Consider the following 26,329-nt stretch of genomic DNA (forward strand, 5'->3'; position numbering starts at 1 on the left):
CTCACTCCAAGAACCGTATGATTATAAATATGCATATAAATATGCTAAGATGAGATAGCTGACTTCATCTAACTAGCAAATGTTTTCAAGGCTACGTTGGTGATGCAGTTTTTTTTTTTAATGATATTTTTAAAAAAAATATCATTTATTTATGTATGATATTTTTGTCATGCGATTTCAAAGCCGGTCCTACAACCGCATCCAAGAATAACATGCAGCTTATCTCAGAACTGTCGGTGAAAATTATTCTTGGAGCTAGGTTTAATTGAGCTGCATTTTAAAGAGGTGCAATTTCACAATTTGTGTATATTTTCTAAGTTCACTATTTTGTCATGTGTTGAGAAAAACACAGATTAAAAAATTACATGGTCTAATATTTACATTTAGCATAACTGCAACATGCTTTTCTTCGGTTTTTTTTTAAAGACTCAAAAGGACTTGAAATTCAAAGTTTCAGACTTGTGACTTGACTCGGACTTTTACACCAGTGACTTGAGACTCGACTCTGACTTGCCTGACATGACTTGAGGATAAAGACTTGAGACTTACTTGAGACTTGCAAAACAATGACTTGGTCCCACCTCTGGTTTCAAGCATCCGTTTGTCTGTCTGAATCCTCTCCGGCTGTGACCGTGAGGATGTCTGCTTTTTGGTTCTCAAAGAAAAACAGATGCACGGTGCTTGATAGAAATTATGAACACCGAGTATGTTCCATTTTCCACTCGTGGGTGGTTAGAGTACATTTCTCTCCCCCAAAAAAAGGCAAAAAAAAGAAAAGTGGCAGAAAAGGAAATAAAAAAGTCTGTCACACGTACAAGGACTGAATTATAGTCCTGCAGTTATAATATGTAGTATGAAGGGGAGGTATAATTTGTTGATTTGCTGTTCTGTGGAGCTGGGTTGGCAGATGAGCACCATTAAGTGTTTTTTATCTATGTGCGTGGAAGAATTACAAGAAGAGAGAGTGAACATTTGGAGTTTTTAAATGGTTTGCTTGTACAACCCACAGAACACACATTAAAGAAACCCTATAGGGCATCTTCTCTGTAGACGTGTAATTTAGTTGAACCATTCCAGGGTTGTAAATGCACCTGATGTTACTTTGAAATGAACCTGATGAGTTCAGCTTCCATGGCGACTTCGGCCTCCTCAGCAGAATGGGAGCTGACACCTGTATCGGGGGTTCGCACTCTTTGCAAACTCGACTCACACAGATTTAATTTGTGTCACTCTGTGAATACTTTTTCTTCCGCGCTGTTCCATCACTGTGTAGCAGACCTTTAAATACTCGTCCCGACCTCGAATAGCCCGACAGCCCCCGAGATAATCCTGCGGCTTCACAGCGCAGAGAAGAAACAGTGCAGAAAAATCCGCTTGGAGAGAGTGACTGTTGGAAAATTCTCACTGACTTCTTAGTTCTTATTTATCTTCGTGACAGTGGGTCCGGAGAAGGAGATGACAGAGAGGGAGAGCGGCGTGGTGCGTTGGCTCTGCGTGTTAAGGAGAGGCTGTGATCATCGCCGGCTGCAGAGAGACAACAGTGACGGGAAGTGACGATGAGGCCCGAGACGAGAGCCGCGATGGTAATGCGTGTCACATCGATGAGGCCTCTCAAAGAGAAGTCAGGAATGAGATCAGCTACTTCCTACTTCCTGTCTCCCGGTGTCTTAGCTGGGGGCTCTGATTTCCAATTTTTCACTGCCATCATTTATTTGGTCTTCTTCTCCCTCTTTAGTCGTCTTTTCAGCCTCTCTAATCTGCCTGTCTTTCTGCTGGACTATTCTTTCCTCTGCCCCTCGTTCGACAGTGGACACTATTCATCTCTCACTCCTGGCTGTGTTTCCTTAGTTTCTTATTCTTTTCCAACTCTGTATAATTCACAGCTATGCTACAACCTTTTTCTTGCAAAGGAAATAAAAGTAGGACTATTCAAGTCCCCTACCCTATAAGACTCCTTTAAAACCTAGGGCTAGAATGAATAAGCAGAACACTGCTAAACCTACCAGAAAGGCTGGTCGTATTGGTTGTGTTAAAGAATAACTGTTGTATAACTTGTGAACAAAGCCTAGAGGCAAACTGACTGCTTTTAACTATTTAAATAGCTTTACAAGCCAAACCAAACTTACCTGTTGACACTTTTGATTATTCTTTCTGTCATAGTCTGGATGTGCCTTTTCTCCAGTGTCCACCTCTGGGCAAAGCTGCCATTCTCTCACCAGAGCAACTCACCTGGAAGTTATCTGTGGCAATCAGCAGAGGGGTATTTATGACCAGCATCACTTCGCCGCTGGTCCGTCAACTCACCTATGTTGGTAACAGGCTCACTCTTGTTGCTCAAGATCGATGTCCTTATATTACTTACCTTGCTTTCTATATCCTCTAGCTCTGTTGACTCAATGGAGGCACACAGCACCGCCACGCAACAGAACCTCACCTTTTGGATACTGGTCACAAACCTCACCAGATTCATGCTATGCTCCAGGAAGAAAACACCCACCACACTCACCTGCTTGCCCTCCTGACACCGCAACTTACCAGGACTCCTGAAATTCAGGTCAGCCTGTCGTTAATGCTATCAGCTTGCCACTCGAACCTCTGCCTCCCCCTCCAAGCCTAAGACTCCACCTGCAAAATTAAGTCACTCCAAACAATCTCAAATTCCTGTTATCTCTGGACCAGCCCCTGTAAAGACTAACCCCCTCTTCCTCTTTCCTCAGTGGGACCTCGCAACCGCCACGCCACCAGTCTCCCCTTGAGTTACCTCCCTTAGGCTACCACGCTAGAATCCCTATGTCAAATATTGTGTGTCAGTGCCACGCCAGATTTCCAGGTTACGCTTCCCACATCAAGTATAGCTCTGTGTTTTGTGTTAAAGTTTGTGTTAAGTTAACTGTATCACCTCTGCATGTCGGTCTTGCAGTTGAGTCCAGTTATGTACAGGCCTGTGGCCCCACGTTTCACTATCTTATAGGCACTAAAGGAAAAAAGGAGTCAGGGGGTTAAACCAAGAACCACCCGACTCCACAGCTACAGCCACCACCTCCAACAATCAGTTGGAGTGTTGTTTGTCAGCTAGAATTGGTGCTAAGAATACAGCTTGTTTCCTCTGATCCATAACTACTTCACTAAGGCTACGTTCACAATGCAGGTGAAAGCGCATCAAATCCGATTTTTTTGACCCTATGTGACTCATATCCACAGTAGCGGTTTTAGATACGGGTGACACGGGCGGTGGTGGCATTGTGGTGGGGGGCGGCATCACGGGCATCGGCAAAAAAAATGCTGGTACTCATGCTCCCCCGACGTCAACCAGCGCATATTGGGAATGGTACATGCACCGATCGGTTTTCTATCGCCCATTTGCTGGGAGTAAGGACGCCCTTCGTTTGCGAGGTGCACTGACAGGAGAGGGCGGGGCGGCGGGGGATTTTCTGATCGGCTGGAGCAGCATCTAATAACCAACTTGCAAAGTAAAACAAAATAAAAACAAACCAACAAACACGAAAACACCAGACATTATAATACAGACTTATAATTTGCACCGATGTTTTTTCGAAATTCTATACACGAAAAGTGAGCGCGAGAGCCCTCGGTGCACCTGCTTGCTGCTGAAGTCAAAGTAAACTTTATTGTCATCTCCGCTACAGTCCAGTATATAGACAGACGAGATGACAAGGCTCCAGTTACAGCAGTGCAAGTAAACAAAAAAAATATATATATAAGAAGAGTAAGAAAATAAATATACACTTTAGGACCAGGGGTAAAGGGATCAATAACAATTTAAAATTTAAAGTTTGATACACAAGTCTCACACACAAGCCGTTGAAAGGGGAGGAGGGGTTGGCTGCTTCCAAATAGAGCACATTTCATTCATAATGATGTGAATTCAAGCCCATCATGTATTCATGATTTGAATCCTGGGTTGTGTGAAATCTCAGAAATGCACCCTAGACAAAGTGAATCTGTGAACTAAGGTGTAGGTGTGTTAGATCATGTTGTGGTGATCCTTGGGTTGAGGGATGGGTGTTCATACTGGAGTGCAAAATTAAAACCAATGGAAGATGGACAAGAAAAGTTCAAAGCCATCAGGTCCTCAGTTTAGAAAAAAGGGAAAAGAAGAGGAGGAGAAACGAGCAAAAGATACAGGTAAGCAGATGTGTCATTGGATAATGGCAGGTCATCCTGAAACAATCAGAATCAGAATCCTTTATTAATCCCTAAGGAAATTATGTGAGTTACAGTTGCTCCAAGATGAAATGGTAAAAATAGCAACAGTAACAGACTAAACTCCAAACAATACATTATGTTACAGATTTTAATATTAATTAGTCTTTGTCAATTGTTCTCATTGTATGACGAATTATGATGGCTGTTTGGTAGCCGTTTGCATACTATGCATACTCTCTCTCTTCATATGTGTATGTGTGTGTGTGTGTGTGTGTGTGTGTGTGTGTGTGTGTGTGTGTGTGTGTGTGTACAACAGTTTTATATTAATGTACAATCCTTAATATGTTTTGTGTGTGTGTGTGGCGGGGGGGCGCCAGAGGGAGTTTTCGCCCAGGGCGCCAAACTGGCTAGGAACGCCACTGCATATCCGATCATGGTATGACACTGTGAATGGCACGAATCTAATCTAATTTTCAAATTCGATCTGGGTCACTTTCGTATGTGGTACTGAATCAGATACATATCCGATGTTTTAGAAAGCGACTGCTGTTTGAATGGTCATGTCGCATTAAATCCGTCTTTTACGTCACTGACACACGACGGACGCCAATTATCAGCTCCGGAGAAGCACCCGAGAAGATATCGCAAACGCTTCCTGGACATCCAGTGTAGATGTTAGTGAAACTGTTGGGAAGACAACGTGAACATGTTATTTGTACTGTATAATCTGCAGATTCTGACAGAAATCTGCAACTATCCTTTGAAGCACCGCTCCTCTGAAACAGCAATAAGGATAATTATTAGGTTATTTACATTATTATGTAAATAACAAAATAACTTAAAGCAAAAATTGGGAAACGTAAAGTTCGAAGTCTTTATATTAAGGGCCATCATTCAAACAATATTGTTTGCTCTGGGTCTAAACTGAGCGCGATGTGTGTGACGTCTTCTTTTGCTCATGCGGGTTCACACTAGAGCGCGTTTGCTGTCGCATGTGTGAACAAGCAGACATAAAAATCGGATTTGATCAAAAAATCGGAATTGTGCACCTGCAGTGTGAACGTAGAAAAGACCACAGCGCCACTGAGTTTACACAAGACTAATGTCACAGACAGAGATGCTATACAAAGTCAGCCTGCAACATGTAGCCGGAATTTATTCATTTATTTTTACTTTGTGTCGAAGCATAGAAAGCTGACACTGGCTATGTCTCTGTGTGTAAGGCACTACATGCAAATGGGGAAAGTTCTTATTTGACTTGAATAAAAAAACAAAGAAAAACACTGTCAGGATTTTGCCTTTAACTGAATATTTTGTACAGTGTGTTAAGCCTATAATCAAGCTAAGATAGAAGCAGATTGCATATAGACAACTGGGAGTATGAAAAATAAGAAACTATTTAAAATAAACATATATATATAATCATCATACATAACCCTTTTTAAATTTTGTTTTAAATGATCACTTTATTACAGTTTGAAGTTCTGAAAGAATTTTCCTACTATAAGCCTCATTCACCCACATAGTCACTTAAGCACCTTTTCTATTCTTAAGTGCTTTTAGAATAACATTTATATATTCATACTCTCAACACATCAGAGTGGCAACTTGGGGTTCAATTTGTATGTCTGTTTGATGCTGGATTTACTCTTTGTATCATAAGTTACTTGCACCATGATGGTGAGGTGGTTTGCACTGATTGGTACTCTCCTCCCACAGTCCAAAGACATGGGCTCAGTGTTGACTCTAATTTGGCTGTATTGGTGGATTTGAGTATGAATGGTTGTCTGTGTTAACCCTGTGATAGACTGGCAACATGTCCAAGGTGTACCCCAGCATCCCCATAACTCTGGAGTGGAAAAGTGGAAGAAATGGATAATGGATAATGTGTACTCATTAATTGTAATTTCTCCATAGTTTTTCATGATTTTATAAACATTTTTTATTTAAAAAAGGGAGCAAATATTTTGAGTAAGCACTCATCTTGTACGTCCATCTTGTACAGTCTGTGCCATATAATAATAATAAAAAAAAAGATGCAGATCCTTAGGAAATAATGGAGCAACGTCCTTGATTAGTTTTTTTTTTTAAAACCTCAGCTAAGAAAGTACACACAAAAGAAACTACATCCTACTTGTTACAGAAAAGTATACAAAGTACAACTACAGCTTGTGTCTGTTTTTGTAAGACAAAATATAAAATTATGTAAAATGCATTTTATTTGCACAGAATTTTTTTTTTTTAGATTGCCGAGTTCACATTTTCAGCATTGATTGCTTTGGGTTTTGTTTTTGTTTTTTTCAAAAAACATAAACTTTGTATTCAGGAAGCGACAACATTTCAACATATTGCTATCTTGGTTCTCTCTATGCTCAGTAAAAGCTCTGAAGTCTACACCTGTGCTGGTGTTTTGTGTCTACAGTGTTTCGTGCCAGGCGGGTGGCAGCCTGGGTGGGCGACACCGAGCTGTCCAAAATCTCTGTGCAGCCCACTGAGCTCCACTGAGCTGCAGAGGAGCTTATAATGAAAGAAAACAGCTCTAATTATTACACACACCCTCACCCTCCACCCTTCCCTTTCCTGTGTGCTTCTTCCCGCCTCCTTCCTCTCATTAAAAAAAAGACAGCAACCCGGAATACTGATGCATTGTTAAGCGCTCTTAATTGAACTTCTTAGAATTTAGGCCACATTAAGAATTCCTTGGATTCTTAATGTGCCATCATTTAAATGCTTAGTCTGTGTTCTCTCAGCTGCTTAGTTCGAATTGCCCTCTGTGCTGTATTTATCTCAGCCACCTCCAGTGCACGTCCGTTCAGTGGAAGGGGAGGAATGGCTCTGGCAGATTTGTAATGTGCAGGCACGGAGGAAAGGACATCGACTCTTAATACAACAGAGGGAACAAAAGCCTGAGCTTGGAGCCAGCTGGGAGTTTCATCATCAGCCAGGGGAGAGAAAGAGAGAGCAAGAAAGGGGTGGGCAAAGTGGGAGAGCAAGAAAGAAACGAGGTAGTGGGAAAGAGCACAGGAGTGAGGGAAAAAAAGTTATTGGACTAGACGGGCCCGGGTGACATCAATAGCATCCCAAGCAGGGCCACAAATTAGCCGGGCAAGAAGCAGCGCAGCATGGGATCTGACAGCTGAGGCCCCGTGCGCAATGCCACCAGGGGATTAGCGGGGGCTTCGGGATCTGACACAGAGGGGATGAGCGTCATGGGCAGAATAAAGAGCAACGTGGGGATTAGAGAGCTTCCAGACACTCCACCAACACTCATGAAGGGCTTAAAGGGCTATAGATATCATTAATGAATGGACAGTGAGAGAGACTAAGAGAAAGAAAGACAGAGGCGCTTGGGGGTGTTCTCTTTTTGATTTTATTCAGCCTCCACATTGCCGCTCAGATTTTTAATGATCAGACATTCCACACACTTGCATTAAAAGTCAATGAGAGGATGGCCGGAGAGGCAAACTGCTCGTGTTCATCATTCAACCAAACACAGAGCGCACCAGTCAGAGATGGCCAGCCTCTGACAGGGTATTGTATGTTCAATTCATGCAAGCCTCTGATGTTAGGCCTGAATAATTCATCTGAAAATGCCAAACATAGATTTGAATATTTGCACGCCTCTGTGCGGACACGGTGGAAGAAAACGAGATCGTATTCATCATTGTGCACATGTGGGTGAACTGTAGGTATCGAATTCTGCATTCAGGTGCTGGGTATGGGGTGATTTGAGGAGCCACGAAGCTGCATGTTGTTTTATAAAAAGGAAATCACTGAATCGCTTTTCTCGTATAAACAGACCTTGCCTTCAGATAGGTACAGCTCCACAAGCGTGTCTGCACAACCGCTGCAGGGATTTGACACCCAGATAACCTTTGTACTAGCAGCTCACAACAACGCCGAACATGAGACAAACCCATTAAGCTAATATGATCTTGGAAAATGCCATGCAGAAGAGAAAAGTCGGTAGAATATCAGCACAATCTGTGAACTTAAAAATGTCCACGTGCTGGGCCTTTTCCATGATAATGACATTGCCTCCGGGGGAAAAACAGGATATCTTGGACAGGAAGGCAGTGGGAGATAAGTCAGCCTGTTGTTTAGGAACATGGAGTTATCGTCCCCACCACCACCTCCTCCTCGGAGCTCCGTGTGCAGCACTAATGGAGTCTTTATCATGAAAGAGTTAACTACTTATCAGTGGGTCTCTACCAAGGATCAAGGCACAACTGGATTCGCTGAAGGGGCAGAATGCACTTTGATTAACTTCAGTCAGAGTTTAAAGAGAGCGTATTTTTATCCACAGAGTCCTAAATCTCTCTGTTAGGTTTACCTCCATTTGTGGACACAGGATAGGTGTCTTTGGAGAGAAAATGCAAGTCCATGATGTAAATGTCTTTGCCTGCCTCAGTGTGTGTGTGTGTGTCAGTCTGAGGTCATCAATTTGTCCACATTTGAGGATGAAAAAGCAATAGCTTGTTTCCTTCCTGACAGCATCGATGACTCTTCAGCCAGCTCTGTATGCCCAGATGATTCACATTCGACTTGTTTTTGAAATGAATTCCTGCCTCCCACTGGGCTCAAACCGTAATCCGCTCTCGCCTGCCTGCCTGTGCGTGAGGCGACAAACCTCGTCCTTGTGTACAGCCTTCTACCATTGTCCTAAGAGATCCTCTGAGATCCAGGAAGGTTGTGTGGGTGTGCCCCCGCTTTGTCTTGGCTCTGAATGAACAAACAGTGTATAATCAGTTGTAATATGTCCTTGGAACAGAGAACCTAACGCTCCGAGTGTGAAGTTGTATCAATTTAGTGCACTTCTTGTACTCTGATTGATGCTACACAGAAGAGCCTTGTTACAATTACTGTCCCTTTCGCTGTTGTCGCCACTGAACTAGCGTTTGCAGTGACAGGTGCGCAGAAGAAAAGGACCGAGGCACAACTTCATTTACAAGAAGAAACTCTCATAGGTGAAAACATTGCAACATAGCAATAAAATAAATTGTCGTGCAATCACAATGATGGTAGCGTAGGTGATCTTTTTTTTTTAAAGTTTTGATTCGTAATAACAACCTGTGGAAATTCGAATGCAGCTTAATTGCTTCTTTGTTGTTGACACACTTTGTTAAAACTGGAATCAGGAGTTTTGTTGACAATAAATCTCAAAGTCAGACCTTTAAAGGGAGGCATTAGCGTTGCTTCAGCGCAAACACTCAGGCTTGGGAAGGCAGTGGTGTAGTCATTACTGCCTCCCATTTTCACATTGAGATTTTAATCATCGGCTACAGTATTTCTGATTGATGTGTGTGTGTGTGTGTGTGTGTGTGTGTGTGTGTGTGTGTGTGTGTGTTTATGTTTACACACATATATCTGTTCACATGGGGGGTTGTAATACATCTTTGTAATTAGTATTATAATTATAAGGCAATAAAACTGCGGTACACATGGGAGGCCGATCCATCTCTGGGATACTGCAATTATCCTGCTAAGATGTGTTACTGTGACAAATTTACAAGAAGCAAAGTGCAGCTCTGCACTGATCCGGTTAAAACAACGCACAGAACACAGACTTAGTTCAGTTTTGTGCCAATAAATGTGTGTAGAATCTATAAATATATCAACAGAGGAGATCTGTGGATTTTATTTGCTCAGCAGACAGGGTAGCAGCACAAAACAACCCCCTCCAAAAGCATAAAATGATTTAGTTCCAGACCTGTTGCCTCTTGTGTTTCTTTTTTCAACAACTTATGTCTAGACTGCAGTCCCAAGCAGCGAAATACTGATGCACAAACAACTCATCTTTGAGTTCTCCCTCAGTCTGGTCAATGCGGTGATATGAGACGGCCGCTGAGTGCGTCTAAATTGGCTTTGCCTTCTATTAGCTCCAACAGTGCCTCGTTATCAGCAGCCAAGATCTAGCCTGCAGGGCCAGACCTCTGCTTCTCCGCCACCCACCAGCTCACTGCCACGCACACACACACACGTGCAATGAATTCACAGGTATGCAGAAGCACACGCACGTAGGGATGCTCTCGCAGTCTTTCACACTCTGACACTAATACTTCCATTTCCATATCTTTGATTAAGCCAGCAGGATGTCCAGGTTGCCACTGAGCACATCTGCTTTCATAGCAGACACCCACAAAGGATAATGGGATGCTTATCAGCTGGAGAGAGAAGAGGAAATCGTAGCTCCCTCCATTGGTGGGCAGACACGGCGAGGTTTTCTCACAGCAACCTGAGAGTGGAAATGCAAATCAGGCTCTGTTGTGTAAATAGAAATGATTTAATTAGTTTAATATGGATGAGCGTCAACCCGGAGGGCGGGTTAAATATCAACAAGTTTATTAACTATTCACACACGCATGCACGGTGCATGTGCAGAAAGCAAAGGTTACGTTTGCTTAAATTACACACACACAGTAAATGTCGCTTGGCGTTTAACCTTTTCTAACAATGTGCAGACCCTCTTCCCCTTCAGCATCTGCTGTCACAGCCTGAACGTCGGCATCATGCCTGCAAGTCATGCTGTAGTGGTCCTAAAGTTTTGTTGCTTTGGATTCTTTGTGAATGTATCTAAGTTTGGGTTTCTGTTGAGGTTTTATTGTTTTTCTAAATGTTTGAAGTTTTGATTTTTTTTCTTTTCTTTTCTTTTTTTTTAATCTGCTGAATTTTGGATTCATGCTTTGATTTCTTTGCTATTCTAATAGTGAGTCTAATTCTTTCTGATATTATCGAGTCTTTCATTTCTGTTTACTACATGATTTTCCTAGTAAGAAGTTTCTGTTTTTTGCACTTCTGTCTTTCTGTCCGTGACATCATTGTTATCTCAGCATGCTGAGTTCTAGTCTCTGATGAACATTCTAAAATAAACACGTTGGAATTAAGATTTTAAATCATATTAAATTAATTTGGATTATAGGACACAAACATAATGAACAAGTTTTGAGTCGCAATGTTTTCTCACCCATTAAAGCAGGTACACACCATCATGTCTTTCTAAAATCCCCACTCTTCTTTACAATGCTGCTTCAGTTTACTGAGGTTTGCAGGGTTTGATTTATGCACAGCTCTCTTAAGGTCCCACCACGGCATTTCAATCAGGTTGACATCTTGACTTTGACTGGGCCATTGCAGCACCTTGAATACAGGAGTACACATAGATAATAAACCAGACTGGGGGTAAAAACACCACTGCACTCTACAGGAAGGGCCAGAGTTGTCTCTATTTTCTGAGGCTGCTGAGGTCTTTAAACGTCTGTCGGACAATGCTCAGGATTTTCTATGAGTCTGTTGTGGCCAGTGCCGCCCTCTGTGCTGTTGCATGCTGGGGCAGCAGGTTGAGGATTGCAGATGCCAACAGATTCAATAAACTGATCCGCAAGGCCAGTAATGTTGTAGAGATGGAGCTGGACTCCCTTAAGGTGGTGTCGCAAAGGCGGATGTTGTCCAAGATTAGGAAAATGCTGGACAATACCACCCACCCACTCCATGATGTGCTGGCCAGTCACAGGAGCACGTTCAGTGAGCGACTGAGATTACCCAAATGCACCACTGAACGACACAGGAAATCATCCCTGCCTGTGGATATCTCCCATTAAAAATCCTCCATATAACGCACAGTACACACTGCAGTAGTTACACCCTTTTCCACATCCTCACCAGTAAAAATAACAAAGTTTCACAGTTTACAGTTTAGAGTAAAATGTCAATTATATAATTTTAATGTCTGTAATATTCTGGATATTTATAATAAAGCTATTTGAATAAATTAGAGCTATTTCTTATATTTTGTAACTTTGTAATATATTGAATTATTTAATTTAGTTCAGTCTGTTAGTGTTCTTATTGTCTTGGAGCAACTGTAACCAAGTCATTTTCTTAGGGATTCATAAAGTATTCTCATTTTGAATCTTTTCTTTTTCTGTTGTAGATTTGCTGCTGTATAACCTAATGTAAGCCTCACGTTTCACTCTCTAACATTTTTGTGTACAAAACAGTTTATGGTCGGCTCAGTGACCATCAGGTCCCCTGGCTGTAAAATCATCATCCCTAGTTTGTATGCAGTATTGAGGATATGCTGTGTCTGACTTTTGCCAAACATGGTGCTGTGCATTATGGTCAAGCATTTCCACTTTTGTCTTGTCTGTTCAAAGGACTCTGTTCCAGCTGTCTTGTGGTTTGTTTAGATGCAACTTTGCAAACCTAAGCTGTGCTGCCATGTTGGATAGCCACAATTACTTCCCTAAGATCATATGCTTCCTCCTTAACACACACGTAAATGCTCCTGATCAGCAAACTGCCAATCCTCTGCTTCTATAGAGGCGCTAACACTTGCTGAGGATCAACAAATGAAGTTAATTTGATTAGTACGACCTCTATTCTACTTACCCTCTTAATTATATAAGCACTAAGGCTGTACTTAGTGTTTCACACATTGCTTCTGCATTTTGGCTTAATTTTTCTCTAAATAAATAATAACACTGTTTAATATATCTTGTTTTGCAGTTCTTGTGAGGTTGTATTTAAATCGTTTTAAGGCCTGGAAAAGACTGGACATTATTATGTCCTGACAAATAAAACCTCAGAACTGACAGCGGGTGTGTTTTCTTTTTACCATGACTGGAATTTCTAAGAATGAAAAATGAACACATAGAGAACAAACTAGCTTTGTCTCAAGGTGACTGTACACCTGCTTGCAGTATTTGTGCTGAGCTAATTCCCTGCTGGCTAAAACTTCATATTCAGCATAGATTGTCTTGTCATCAATGGTTTGCATTCAGCAGAAACTTCAGGAAGTCATTGCACCCAACCAAGAAATAGTCCTGCACATTACTCCCTTTTAAACCAGTAATTGTGATTTTTGCACTCCTGTATTTAGTTGTTATTTGTAGTAGTTAAACAAATGAAACGTAACACGTTAGTGAGCTTTAGTAACCATTGTACGTGAATTTTATTATTGTTGAACAGAGCCATGCAGGCAGTTTCTCAATTACAGCTAATATAAACTAAACCAGGCTTCGGATTTCCAATTCAATTCAAGGTATAGACAGAATATTTGGCAAGAAACTGAATAGGTATACGATCTCCTTAAATGTTAACTTTTTTCTCCAACCTGCAGCTGATAATGATTGTGACTCTATTCTGATTTTACCAATATTTGCTCTCCTGCTTCTTCTTTCTGAAACACCTCTAAAGTTGGCAATCCATAGAGCAGAATGAGGCACAGTTAGCACAAAAAGTCAGATGTGGAGATTTCTGAGTGAGAGGCATAATTCAACTAAAACTATGCAAATATATGTGCTAGCAGAAGATAAGTTAATGAGGACGATGCGGGCAAGAAAGGAGAATCAGTTTCCTTAAAATCACAGAACAGGAGAAACTCTGCTGAGTGTTTATTTGTTTATTTAAATAAATGAAAAAGAGACTCCTGAGGGATTATGCCTCTTACTGCCAGGTGAAGAAACACCCCACACAAAAAAGACGCTTTTCCAAAATGTGCAGCTCCTTTGTAAATATTTTAGCTTCATGTCTGAAGAGAAAACATGAGCAGTATCTCAATTTATGTAACACCAAGATTTTTGAAAAAGGCCTTTAAAAATGACCTTTAACATCTGCTTACCCGCTCGGTAGAAAGTCGGTGAAGCTAAAGATGCGGGGCGGGAAATCTTGTGATGACTCAGAGTAAGATGAATGTTGATAGCTATTGAATCAGCCTGCCATGAATAATTGAAGTGACAAACAGGCCAGAGCGCTTGAAGGCAACAACTCTCAGTCACATCTCAAGTTCAAGAATGAGAGTTTAATAACCAGCGAGATTTCTGTTCCTTTACTTTCAGGTCATAACTCGAGGCCTCTATCCCCGGCTTTTATTCATCCCCTCATCACCAACCACAGAATGAGGTCAGTTTTATTGAAAGTTTCCTCGAGCCCTTTCCTGTTGTCTGCCTCTGCTTATGTAAACCAGACAGCCCCAGCTGAGCAGACACGGCGCCTCGAACGAGAATAGGGCCTTGATTCCATTCTCGGGAGCTTCTCGTCATCTCCTGCTGTCCAAGAATTTGTAATCTACCTCTAGTCAGATCAAATCAAAGACATTGTTGTGTCTCACAAAGATATCTTTACATGTGATTGCAAGTCTGAGTTTCCCGCTCTTACTTGCTGCTTTGTGTTGTTTCCATGTTATTTCCTGTGAATCACCATAACTTCTTGGAACTGATCAATTTTTTTTTTTTTAGCACAGCAGTGCCAGCTTTGGCTTTTACTGCTGGGGGGGTTACCTTCATATTCTGCTGCTCATCCCTACAAAACCATGTCTATCATGAGAAAGTGAAAGAAACCACAAAAGGAAGGAAGCAGGACGTCAGTTGCAAGAGCGTCTGCGTCAAGCTGCATTCAATTGTTCTGCAGTTGGAAAGAAGCAGTCAAAGCAAAAACACAGTAAAACTGGTCTACCAGATTGCTTCTTTGATTTTTTTTTTTTTTTTTAAAGAAAAAGAAAACACCATGGAAGTGGGAGGGAATGGCCATTGTGTGGCTGAAAAAACAATTCCCACATCGGGACGAGAAAGAATTACAGCGCAGCGCCAGTCTGAGCCCGACGGTAAACACAGCACAGTCCATGTCAAACTGGTGGGAGTCCCATATGAATAATTAACCCAGCACAAGTGGGTAGTGCTAAGTCTAAGTAAAGTTCATCGCAGGAAAGGGGGAAAACAAAGCTGCGTAAGTTGCAGCTCGGTGGATCGATGATTAGTAATGAATGCAGTGTAGTTAATTTTAGAGTTACAAGGGCTTTTGGAGTTTCATTATACTCTCTAATTCACATGGAAATGCCTCTCATAAACATGATTCAGGTGAGTGGGCAGAGAGAGTGGCCTGACAAACAAAACCCCACAGCACTCTGTTCCTGTCTATGGCAGATAGATGATTTTACAGGCAAGGAAATACATTCGCACTCTTACAGTAAGCCGTTAAAATGGCTCTTGTGCATGTCATTATTGAAATGAGATGCCCAGTATGGCACTGCTAATCAAAAGCTGGAGTAATCTTAATAATCTGTTTCACTATCATATCTTAGAAGCACACTCTTTAGCCCAGCAGCCACTCTCAATCCCATTCTTTAATGGTTAAGGAGAATCCTAACTTCTGGCAAGCCTTTCCATGTAAGAGTCGCTGGCAATCTAATAAAAAACCCCTGAGGTAAGATTCAAACTCTAAGTAGTTCAGAACATAACCTGAAATTGTCAAATGTCCTCAAAGAATCCATATTTACACTACACAGTGTTTGTCCCACATGGATAACAATCTCGCCGTTGCTCGAGGCCACATCTAAAATACACTCCCACTTCCTGTAGGCTTGTCAGATATGATCTGATCTCCTCATAAGCACTCTCTTTTAAAGCTCAGACATATTTGCGTGTGGGAAGAAGTTTTTTTTAGATAACAACATTTTGTAAACACAGGGTGGGTTTGATTGGAGCTCTGGCTTGTCCCCAGCTTCTGTAACCTTGCCAGAAGGATGTGGGCTTTCCTCCAACCCTGCAAAGGAAACACGACGGACTCATCGGCCAAAATGCAACATGAATGAGTCAACGTGTCAAATCAAAAATCTTGCCCTGGTTTTACAGTTTTTTTTTTAAAAAGAAAAAAGAAAAAAAAAAGATATTTATAAAACACAAAAAGTGAAATAAATCTTTGAAAGTGATCACACCTCCTCTAGTATGGCTGCATATCACACTGATGGCTCTTTTCCAGAGTCTTTTGAATTTGATCAGTTTTCAGTTTTACTAGGACACTCGACTCAATTTGGTTCTCCTTAAACTGAAGATGAGCTTAATTATAAGCACTGTGTGAACTTCTGGACCAGTAACACTACAAAAGGTGATTGTTTTGCTTGCATCATGCAGTCAGTTTGACATTATTTTGCATATTAGCAGCTGACAGTAAAGTAATGCGTGATGTAGCATTGCAGCGTGTTAACCAAGACACTGAAGAAGACCAAGAGCTAGTAAGACTTTTCAGACATTTTCAAATTGATTGCATTTTGCAAGAAAACCCCACAAGGCAGCATCAAGTTTGCACCAGCTGCAGAGTACACAACTCAACTCACAACTAGCTTTTTCTTAGCTGTGTGGTTTTCATTACATACACTACTTTAATAGCGCATGATACAGTTTATGTAGAGACCGGTAAATCAAACTGAACGTAATATATGAAGTACGTGTAATTCAATTTTAGCTTTGTCACATATGATGAAAAATGTGAGTTAATAATCCCAATTACACAACTCCACTGGCGGCTGCTTTAATACTGTGTGTGTTTGTAGGTGCTAAAAGAAAAATATGACTGATTATCATAAATATGCACCACATAAACATACACGATTCGTATTTCATCACCGTGGCAGACCACAGAGAATTGAGGAAATGCTAATGTGTTCGGCAGCTTTCCCATTCAGTACGGGTGCTGATGATTATCCAGCTTTGAGTCCAGTGGGACTTTTACCTGCACGAAAATGACTACAGCAGTATCATCACGCAAATATCACCAGAGGAAAAAGTAACTCATCTGCTGACTACCCGTGATCACTGGTTTCCTCTGAAGCACAGACAGGGGGGAGGGAAAAAACAAGATGTCTGGCATTTCAAACAACCTCACAGCCTGTTGTAATTTCCGTTGCAGCCTCTGTATGTGAACACACTGCAAAGTGTTTCAGTCATTGTTGTAATACTGTTTCCCAATAGAAATAAAACTGTACCTTATTTAACTGCACCTTTACCCCAAGTTTAATAAATGATGCAGCTCAAGGAGAGGAAAGGAGAGAAAAATATGGATGTGAAACATTTTTAGCCTTTGGGTAAATTTCAAGGAAAAAAAAAAAGTCTTATCTTCAGTAAGCAGAGGTGTAAACAAAGCAAAAATGTCCAGCACAGTTGGAACTCATCTTGACACAGCCTAACAAAGCAGATGTTTAAGTAGTTTCAGGGAGCTGCTGCTCGGAGGAAAATATTTAGATCAAAACTGGCAGCTTTAACTGTGTGGGTAGCCTGCACTTTCCTGCACGCAACCACAAACCAAAAAGCAGCAGATGAACAGGTATGACTGTGGCTCTTCCAACTGCGAGCTGGGATTGAATTGTTTGGGGTGTAGCTGCTCTCCAATTGCCAAGCGCAGTGCAAAAGACTAGGCCGGTGTTCAGGATGCAGGATATAGAGCGGCCTCTCTTGAGGCTGGTGGTTTGAAACTATCGATTAGCACTGTACCAATGCTCTCAGAAAACATTTAAAGGCCAACCGTTCGCTAAAAAGAAAACCCTTTACTCTTCAAATATATATATTTATTTCCATAATCCTTCATACAAACATCTTTCTGCTTCAAAAAATAAACTGTTGTAACAGGTGAATTAATAAAAGTGCCCATAGCTGTCAACAGTGTCCACAAAGAAGTCCAAGAGAAGGTAAAGCTGTGTGATGATTGGATATAAAGCAACAGAAGGCAATCCACCAGCTTGAAACACCATAACGTTGAGTAACCGTCTCTCTCTTCCACTCTGTGGGTTGGTCTCCAACACCTGAGTTGTACAGGAGCAAGCAGCTTGAGCTCTCTTGTCAGTCAGGACTAAAAGGACAGTTTTTTGCTCCTCTCTGCAAAGCATTGCTGGATTAGAAAAATAATTAAGGGCAGTTAAATTCTAACTTCATTCCCGACTGATTAGACTGCAGGTGAAGCTCCAATGCAAATTGTATCCGCCATAACAGGTTGCTTAACCTGGGGTAGAGACTGAACTCTCATTTTCTTATAAAAGGAGGGAGGGATATCTGCCACTGGGGTGTGTTCATTTTTATTTGTTTTCAATGCAAATTAAGGTATGGAAATGTCGCTTTAACCCCGCTGATCATTGCTAAAGCATTTTAGTTGGAATTCACAAATTCCTCTGGGTGAAAAATATTTTCATGATGCACCATAAACTCCCTCTGAATATGCACATTTGTTGGCACAGTGTACACGTTTACGTGACCTCATGGGTTAAGCGCTTAAATGGAGCATGGAACATCACCGTGGAACCTCAAATCCTCTCCAGATGACCAGTGCATCCAGTGTCAGTTAACAAAATTCTCCTCTTTGAGTTCATGTGTTGTATTCAAATGGTTGGCCAACTCTTGCATCACGGCACCTTTACCAATCTGATCGTTCCTCCTCTTTTCCATAATCACGTCTTCCAGGCTTTGAAATTCCAGGACGTGACTTTTCTTCTCAGAAAACAGCAGTTTTAACCTGTACGGCTGCTTCCCAATCCTGATCTCCCCTCCGATTTTAAATTCCCGTTTGCCAAAGCGACACCAGGCTGCAAAACACTCAGAATTTCTCCAGTACAGCTCCCTGTCTCTTGACCCAACGTGGTCCAGCGCGTTGCGCACAATCACCTCTGGCGGGAGCGCGCGGTACCTGTAGAGGCTGTTCACTATCCGGCCTTGTTTGCCCTGGCTCACATCGGTGAGAAAGTTGTTCTTGATTTCAGCCCGGTGCAAATGAACCACCTGAAAGTCCCCGACGTAAACAGCCCAGTGTGGATACTGTCCAGTGGCCACGAACTCCAGCAGGTCTCCCGGTCTGCACTTGTTCAGAAGACTTTCCGCGGAGTGAGTCGCGGCTCCGGTTTTTCTTTCGAAGACGCACTCTTCTCGATAATAGATCGCGCACTCCAGCTCGTCCCGGGGGTCAAAGGGCTTCTCTTCATGGTTTACCTGGCGTTTGTCCGCTGGAAAGTGATCAAAATTGTCGTCCTGGTCGTCGTCGTCGTCGTTGGAAAAAATATAAGACACGCCAATCCGCGGTCCGTCGTCTTCCGGGTCGAACCCATTTGGGTCCGACGTTGGCACCTCCGCGTAATTTAGATGCGTTAGTTTCTCCACCTGATTCCCCATAAAGGTGAACGGTCAGCGGTAGCCGGTTTGAGCCTGACACAGAAACAGGATCCACCTGTTCTTGGCGTCCCCGGGAACTACACGTAAAAAACAAAGGTTGCAGGGACTAACTAAATCCAAAGCGGCGAAGAAGGGCACCAATAATCCATGTCCAGCAGATTTTCTCCAATTGAACACCAACTGCGTCGATCTATGTGGAAACACACAAGACGGATGTGTTTAAGGGGTTGAATTTAGATATTAAAGGCATTTCTTCAAGTCAAACTGTGACGCTTAGTCCTAACAGGTGTGACCTGACTCACCTGTTGGCTCACAGTTTCCACGTAACAATCCCAACACAACTATTCTTATTGCTGCAGTTTTTACTTTTCCTGTCACCTCAGTGTTGTATCCTATCACCTACATTGCTCCTGTCGCGTCAGCCTGTCTCAGTTGTAGCTACTCTACACTTACTGATTTTCTTCTTTATTTTTGAACGTGAGCTCGCGGGGCAGCAGACACTCACCTGCAGGTCAGCTCCAGTCAGCAGCTGCTGTCTCACTCGCTCCTGTTGTCTCATCAGTAAAATAATGAGTAGTTTAGACTGCGCTGGCACCTGCTCTCCTTCCTGTATGGTAAGCTGTTGCGCTGTGCTTTGCTCTGTTGTATAGACTGAAGCATGAACCACTGTGGGCTGTTTCTTTTCTTCTTCTTTTTTTTTCTTCTTTGCAGCGAAACTCGCCCAGGATCCAACGACTGCTGGGAGGTGTTGTCATTTAAAGCGACAGTACGCCTTTTATGCCTCATTGCGTGTTCAGTCTTCAGTCAAAATCAGCAGAACATTAGAAATGGATACGTTAATATTTTAAACTGACGCCGGGATCCCAAAAGCTCTGAAATTTGATAAATGTCGATAATAAAGGCCATAACTATGTTAACAATATGAAAGACGAGAGGGGATTACGCAATATGTCCACTAGCAGGTCCTTAAAATGGAATTATATATTATTATATTTGAGGGTAAGAAAAAGTTATGGCGCTAGGTTTTTTGTAATGGAGTTTTAAATCACAACAAACAACAAAACAGGAAATAACAAAAGTGTCATCAAAAATTCCCATTTAGTGGGAACTTCATGGGAACTGACAGTTTTTCATCCCTACAGACAACTTTGACTTGTTTAACTCAGACATGCTGCAAAACCAAGGTGACGCATTCATATTTTATTAACAGGTTTCTATTTAAATTCAGGTTGTGTCATTGTAGGAAAGCAAAAACTAACATTATGCAGTCACATCCAAATGAATTTTATAGAATTGGATGGGTTTTTTTATGTGTTTACTCAGAGGACAAAAACAAAACACTGGATTTTGACATCTCACCTGCCAATCTTTTTTTGAGCTCAGTGAGGCTTGGATGTGGAAAAAGTGAAATGCACTTCATTGAGATCAAGTTTCCAAGTAACAGCACAGGAATCCTAATGAAGGAGCACCATTCAGGGAGGATTTACATAAACACAGGAGCCACACAATTGTTTAGGTTTTTCTTCTGCTCCCAGTAGTCTTCAGCAGCCTAATGCTGTACAGAAATTGTTTCACTTTAGAGAAGGTGGTGGGTGGGTCATGTGGGTAACCTTAGAGAATGTTGTTTTCTTGCCAAGCCTGTGTGTCAACAGCGCACAGAACCAGGCCACTCCTGGACTTGGCAAGGAAAACAAGAAACTTGTGTCAGAGGAGAATTTTAAAATGCGAGTCTCATTGGAGGCCCGTTGTTCTCTGCCCCGTCTTTCCAATCAGCTCAAGCGCTGCTCGGGCCAAGACTCGTGTGCCAAGAAGTGATAATATGTTCACTTCCTGCCAAAAGGTAAAAATCCTGCTTGGACAGGCCTTATATCCAGGCTTACAGTGTTTCAGCCATCCATTACGCTTCTACATCCTCACAAAGGAAACAGCTCGATGGCTCCTTCCTGTGATGTGGTGAACGCTGAAGTGTGTTCATGTGTGCACTTTGCTCAAAGTAAACTGCGTTCTGTGTGTGTGGGGGTGGTGGTGGTGGGGGGGGGGGGGAATTACCAGTGACTTCGCGTGTTGTGTAGTAAACAAGATTAGATTTGCAGAATGGCAATTCAAAATGAAGTAGAGTGGAGAAATGAATGAGTCAACACTAGCCAGTCATTTATTGCCAGTTAATAGCTTCACTGAAATGTTCTTAGTGCTGTTTGACGCACTCACTGTAGAGAGAGGGCAATTACAGATTATTTTTTTTTATTCCTGATGCAAGGCTATTAAAAGATTAGCTTCACCTAGTTTCATCTCAACGCAGCCTTTGTTTGTTTCTTCTTTTGAAACAAAGACCCTTCACAAGGAGCGAGAGCAGGCTTAATCACATAAGTGCATTCCCACCAATGTAAAAGAACTGTTTGTTTATGGCTCATTCACTGAGCCCATTTTTGAAGGATTTTATTTTAAGTAAAAGATCATCCTTTCTTGGATCTACAGTTGCCATGTTGGCCAGTAACCCTAGATGTAGGTGAAGCTGAGAAATTAGGAGATTCTCAAAACCCTGAAGCACCTTTATGCACCTTTATATATTTCTGCACTGACTTTAAGCAAACACTGCCCTCACGTGGTTCAGTAGATTTACTGCATCAGATAGACTCTTGAAGTAGCCACCACAGACTGTGAAAATACTAAACATGTAATTATCTTACTATTTATTTACACTCAATGAAAGTTCTCCAGATGAAATATTATAACATGTCATCCAGAGTCAACGGAGCAGCAAAAATTACAAGGTACAAAAAAAGAATGGCATTTTATATAAAAGCGTAGATGGCAATATAAACATTCTAGATTCTCAGTGTACAAAATTGTTACCGGAAAATGTATTTCTTTAACTATTGATTATTTCCATAGAAATGTTCATTATTAAGTCCGGTTGTTCTGCCTCTTGTAGCTCTGGATCCTTCTCCTCAGCATCTGGTCAGGAATGAGGTCAGAATCTTTCACATCTGCATTTCCACAGCCCACCACAGGACAGCTACGGAGCAGAGACACAGAGAACCTTAACTTGCTTCAGACATTTAAACACACACAAACAGTTGCAGAACAGCTCAAAAAAAAGCTTTCTGTGCATCAGTTTCATATTAGCTTTGCCCCGTTCATTGCTGAGTAACTGTTAAGTCGTTACACATCTGCCTAAACTTGCTTTATTATTTCCTGTGCCAGTGCTCGCAGTTTGATTCTGATTGCCTATCAGCAACCAGACTTCCATCTTTTGTGTTCTTATTATAATGTCTGCATTCTACACTGAGGAGTCCCCTGACGTTACACATGCTGTGATAAACTGGATGACTTGAACGGTGGGAACTTCGAGGCTGCTAAAGCAGTAAATGTGATGAAATGCCATTTACTGCAGGTACAACACCATTTCTTCAAGCATAAACCTAATCTCAACAAGGAAAACATACTGCTGCAGTGTGTGCAGTGACCACAGTCAGGACCCAAGACAATAGGCAAGTTTATTTTTCAGCAACACTGCTGCTGGGATTTTATCAGTGTTCCTGCAGGATCAGCCACATTTAATTTGACTCCAACATCAAAGCAGCATAATAAAGGCAATGTAAATTAAGGCAGCCTGCTGGTCCCACACCAGCCTGCAGTGTTATTTACTGCTAGAAAACCTGACTCCACTTTTTAACGGTCCTCAGAGATGCAGTGTCTTACCGGCATTTCTTTTTCTGGCTTTGTTTTGTTTTGATCAGGTTTATGATTGCTGCTTCATCATAGTGGTGGTTACACTTCTTGTTCTTTACCGGGTTCACCATTTCCACCTTGAACAGAGGCACAAAAGAATACATTTCAAGTTACCTGTGTTTTGTTGAAAAAGCAGTTTGAACAAGCAAGCAAGCGAGATCAGAATGATGCATTTTGCAGGAACATCATCTTACAGTCAGGATTTTGGTTTTGTTTTTTTTCTGCGTAGACACATTTTGGCACCCACCTAAGATGTTTTAGCCTGAGCCAAATGAAAAACACCAATATTGTAGTAATCCTGGGACTGGTGTGAAATTTTGTCATAATTAGCCCCCAAATGTTTTGGATTGTGACCATGCAAACTCTAATGAGCTCAACCTTTAGTCCAAATTAATGTCTGTGCCTAAACTCAAGGAATACCCCGACACATAGATGGGCACAATGAAAACATAACACCTCTGAGGCAAAGACAGAGGCATGAAAACACACTGGATTAATCTACCTGTAATCTACAAATCTAATCAGTAATCTACCTGTGTGAGCGGGCAGGTAAAGTTGACTTGACTCTGTGTCACAGCGATGTCCTCATCGAGCTCCTCCATGCTCTCTGCTGACTCCTGGTTAGCTAAAAACAAACAATGCACATGCGGTTTGCTTCCATTTGTCCACTCAGAGTAAAAATGACTCAATTTGATGGCACATACCACCATCCACCAATATTTACTGCACACACAAAACTTTACACACAACACTCCCAAACAAACACAAAACAAAACAAACTCATCTTCTTCTTTTTTTTTAGTCTGCACATAAATTTCATATCTACAGTTGTTGTCCTGGCACATCTACAACTACTGAAGAACTCAAAGGCTAACTTGAGCCCAAAGTATTAGAAACTGCTCTCTATATGTGGCCTTTGTAAACTCCTCCATAGGATTATGCTATTCAACATATTTATATTTCAGCCTTTAAGCAAGCAGAACTGAATCCTCAAAATGTATCCCTTAACAGGAACATGAAGTAATACTAATTCAGTGAATAATAATGGGCTAAGCCCTCACAGAACACACTGCAATGATCACCTCGGCTCGCAAAGTTCATGCTTCAAAGTGGGTTATCACATTTGGCTCTTTTATCAGACATTTTCATTTTAAGTCAGCTCGTGAAAATAACATACTTAGCATAATGTAGCCTATAATGTCTACAGAGACTCACAAAAGCATGGCACTATATGAGGCCGGCATAGCTGTAATTAGTAAGAGTTAAAAAGCAGAAAATAACAGCCACAGGGTGACAGCGAAACAATCATTCAACAGTAAACAAAGGAAGCTGCGTGTTTTAAAATAAAGCTAATTATCCTAAACAAGAAAGCCACATCCCAAGATCTCTCTGCTCAGCAAGAAGTCCTCAGATAGCACTGCTATTATCAAAGTCCATTAGAAGTCCTGAATGCACTGCGGTGAGTCTAATTCAAGTAAATCTCCTCCGTCTCTCCACAGGCCTTACCTTGTTTGAAAGAGTTTTTGACACTTTCCTTGAAAGCCATTACTTTCTGGTGAGTGTGCAGGTCAGCATCAGAGAGTTGGGCTATTCTCTCTGTGAACTGCTCCTTCACTTTGGCAGACAGGCTGAACATGGCCTCCGGCTGCTGCGTGGCAACCTACAATGATTGAAATTTGTTATATAATTTGCCCGAGGTTTGCGTCTTCTTCTGAACATAGTGTTAAGAGTTTTCCACGTCATCGGTTACGTCACCATGGTGACGTATGCTGCACTCTGCACAAGATTATGTTCAGCCATTCCTGACGATGTGATCTAACCTGCTGAGCTGTATGTTAGTAATGACAGAATCAGATGCAGCTGAACAATCTGTGTGTGTTGTGATCCCATGGGACACTTTCTGCTCTATTCCCCATTATCACTGAAAATATTCAAGTGCTGAAAAAATGTTGCTAAACTGACTTTTATGTTGACTTCATTATTAGTCATAATGTTTATAACTGTGTCACATTTAAGAGCTCTAATGTGCAGCTCTGACTTTATGTAGAAAAAGCAGCATTAAGAATGCACTGATTATTTAAAGACAATAATATTTCAGCATTCCACTTCTTGCCTTATTTCCTGCACAAGTGTTGCATTTTGCTGTTTGTTTGTTTTTTAATTCTTGTTAGCATTTCAACAACATGTTCCTCTTGAGTCAACTAGGCATCACCTGATGGGTCTACACTATGCAGCAGAACAGTCAAATGGTGCATCAAAACTTTCCCTACAATGAACAGGGTTTAAGCACACTGTTGTAATATCCATTATCTCAGTCGCCTAATGCAAGGAAACCTTCAGGCTGCTCTCACCTCAGCTGTAACTTGTTGCACCACATCAACAAAGTAGTTAATCTCCTTGTCCAGCTTGGCACACTCCAGAATCATGGCCTCCATCTCTTTGATGCCCGGGTTCATCTCGTCATCTTTAACATAAGTGCACACCAAAGAAGTAATCACTTAAGCAGTCACACCATAACACACACACACGCACACAAACAACTATCAGATCTTTGGGAATCACCTTGTTTGTGCAAAAATCCTATGTAATGTCTGTCCAATTGTGTTATCTTTGGCATTCTTCATAGATTCAACTAAAAAAAAAAATGTTACTAGCAGCCTGTCGCAAAAACACAAAGTGCCTAATTATACAACTTAAAATCAGGTCTTTGCTAAGTTATTTAATATATGTAGACATGACACTGGGTTCCTTGAGGTAGGTGCCTTCTTTTTTTTAATATTAAAGTGATGCAAGTCTTTTGCATAGTACTATAAATGTACGCTCCAAAATTAGTTATAAACCTTAAAAACAAATCTAAAGCACATAAAAACATTAATTATAGACGTGAAAATATATCTGGTAAGCGAATAATTAATGTAGAGATTACAGATGGAGGTGGTGAGCAGTACGATGAGAAAACCTTTAATATTTACCCTGAGCTTCCGCCAGGTCCATAGCCACGTCTGTCACAATGTCCATACCTGTCCCGATATCAGCCTGACAGGATTTCAGACTCGACAGAGTTCCGTGAACAGCGCTCAGAGACATTGTGAAAGCTACCTTTATTACTTTGGGACTACAAACCAGAGCTAAATTTAACGTGCTTTTAACGTTAACGTTAGCCTAGCTTGCTAACAGGTATCTAGTTCTGCCGGCAAAATGACCGACACCTACATGAACGTCAAGTACAATCTGTTTCAAAAACGCTTTTAGTATAAAAATAACAAGTGAAACGTAAATAAACTATAGAAACTGTGGATGCTATACAAACGCACACAAATCACCCGCTAAAACGGAGCCACAACAGAAGCTAACTTCTAACTTCCGGGTATGGTTTTTCAAGGTAAAAGCTTTAACAAAATATGTTTAAACGGAAGGAAACAAAACTGCCTTTTTAATAGAAAGAATCGTATTTATTAATCCATTTGATTTATAAATGGCACAGAATCTTAGTACATAAAGGTGTA

At 41.4% G+C, this 26,329-nt stretch overlaps 2 protein-coding genes across 3 annotated transcripts; both read right to left on the bottom strand.

Annotated features, from left to right (window-relative positions):
• Positions 1-17,523: 17,523 nt before the first annotated feature.
• On the bottom strand, positions 17,524-19,780 carry lratd2b (LRAT domain containing 2b). 2 transcript variants are annotated; one of them, XM_085365186.1, is made up of 2 exons: positions 19,597-19,780; positions 17,524-19,281 (listed from the first exon to the last, which is right to left on the bottom strand). In XM_085365186.1, exon 2 carries the CDS (start codon positions 19,089-19,091, stop codon positions 18,267-18,269), a length of 825 nt encoding a protein of 274 aa, XP_085221312.1. In that variant the 5' UTR covers positions 19,092-19,281; positions 19,597-19,780; the 3' UTR covers positions 17,524-18,266. The 2 variants fall into 2 exon arrangements, with proteins under 2 accessions (XP_085221312.1, XP_085221313.1); XM_085365187.1 differs by lacking the exon at positions 19,597-19,780 and adding an exon at positions 19,394-19,438.
• Positions 19,781-21,906: 2,126 nt separating this feature from the next.
• On the bottom strand, positions 21,907-26,005 carry nsmce2 (NSE2 SUMO ligase component of SMC5/6 complex). The gene is made up of 6 exons (XM_085365188.1): positions 25,796-26,005; positions 25,175-25,287; positions 24,330-24,483; positions 23,357-23,448; positions 22,794-22,900; positions 21,907-22,107 (listed from the first exon to the last, which is right to left on the bottom strand). The coding sequence occupies exons 1-6, from the start codon at positions 25,908-25,910 to the stop codon at positions 21,996-21,998; spliced, it is 693 nt and encodes a 230-aa protein (XP_085221314.1). The 5' UTR covers positions 25,911-26,005; the 3' UTR covers positions 21,907-21,995.
• Positions 26,006-26,329: the final 324 nt, after the last annotated feature.

The sequence above is a fragment of the Diplotaxodon limnothrissa genome, linkage group LG11 (assembly GCF_057381915.1).
Source record: "Diplotaxodon limnothrissa isolate DT_005_m linkage group LG11, D_limnothrissa_male_GT1.1, whole genome shotgun sequence".
In the NCBI taxonomy this organism is placed as follows: domain Eukaryota; kingdom Metazoa; phylum Chordata; class Actinopteri; order Cichliformes; family Cichlidae; genus Diplotaxodon; species Diplotaxodon limnothrissa.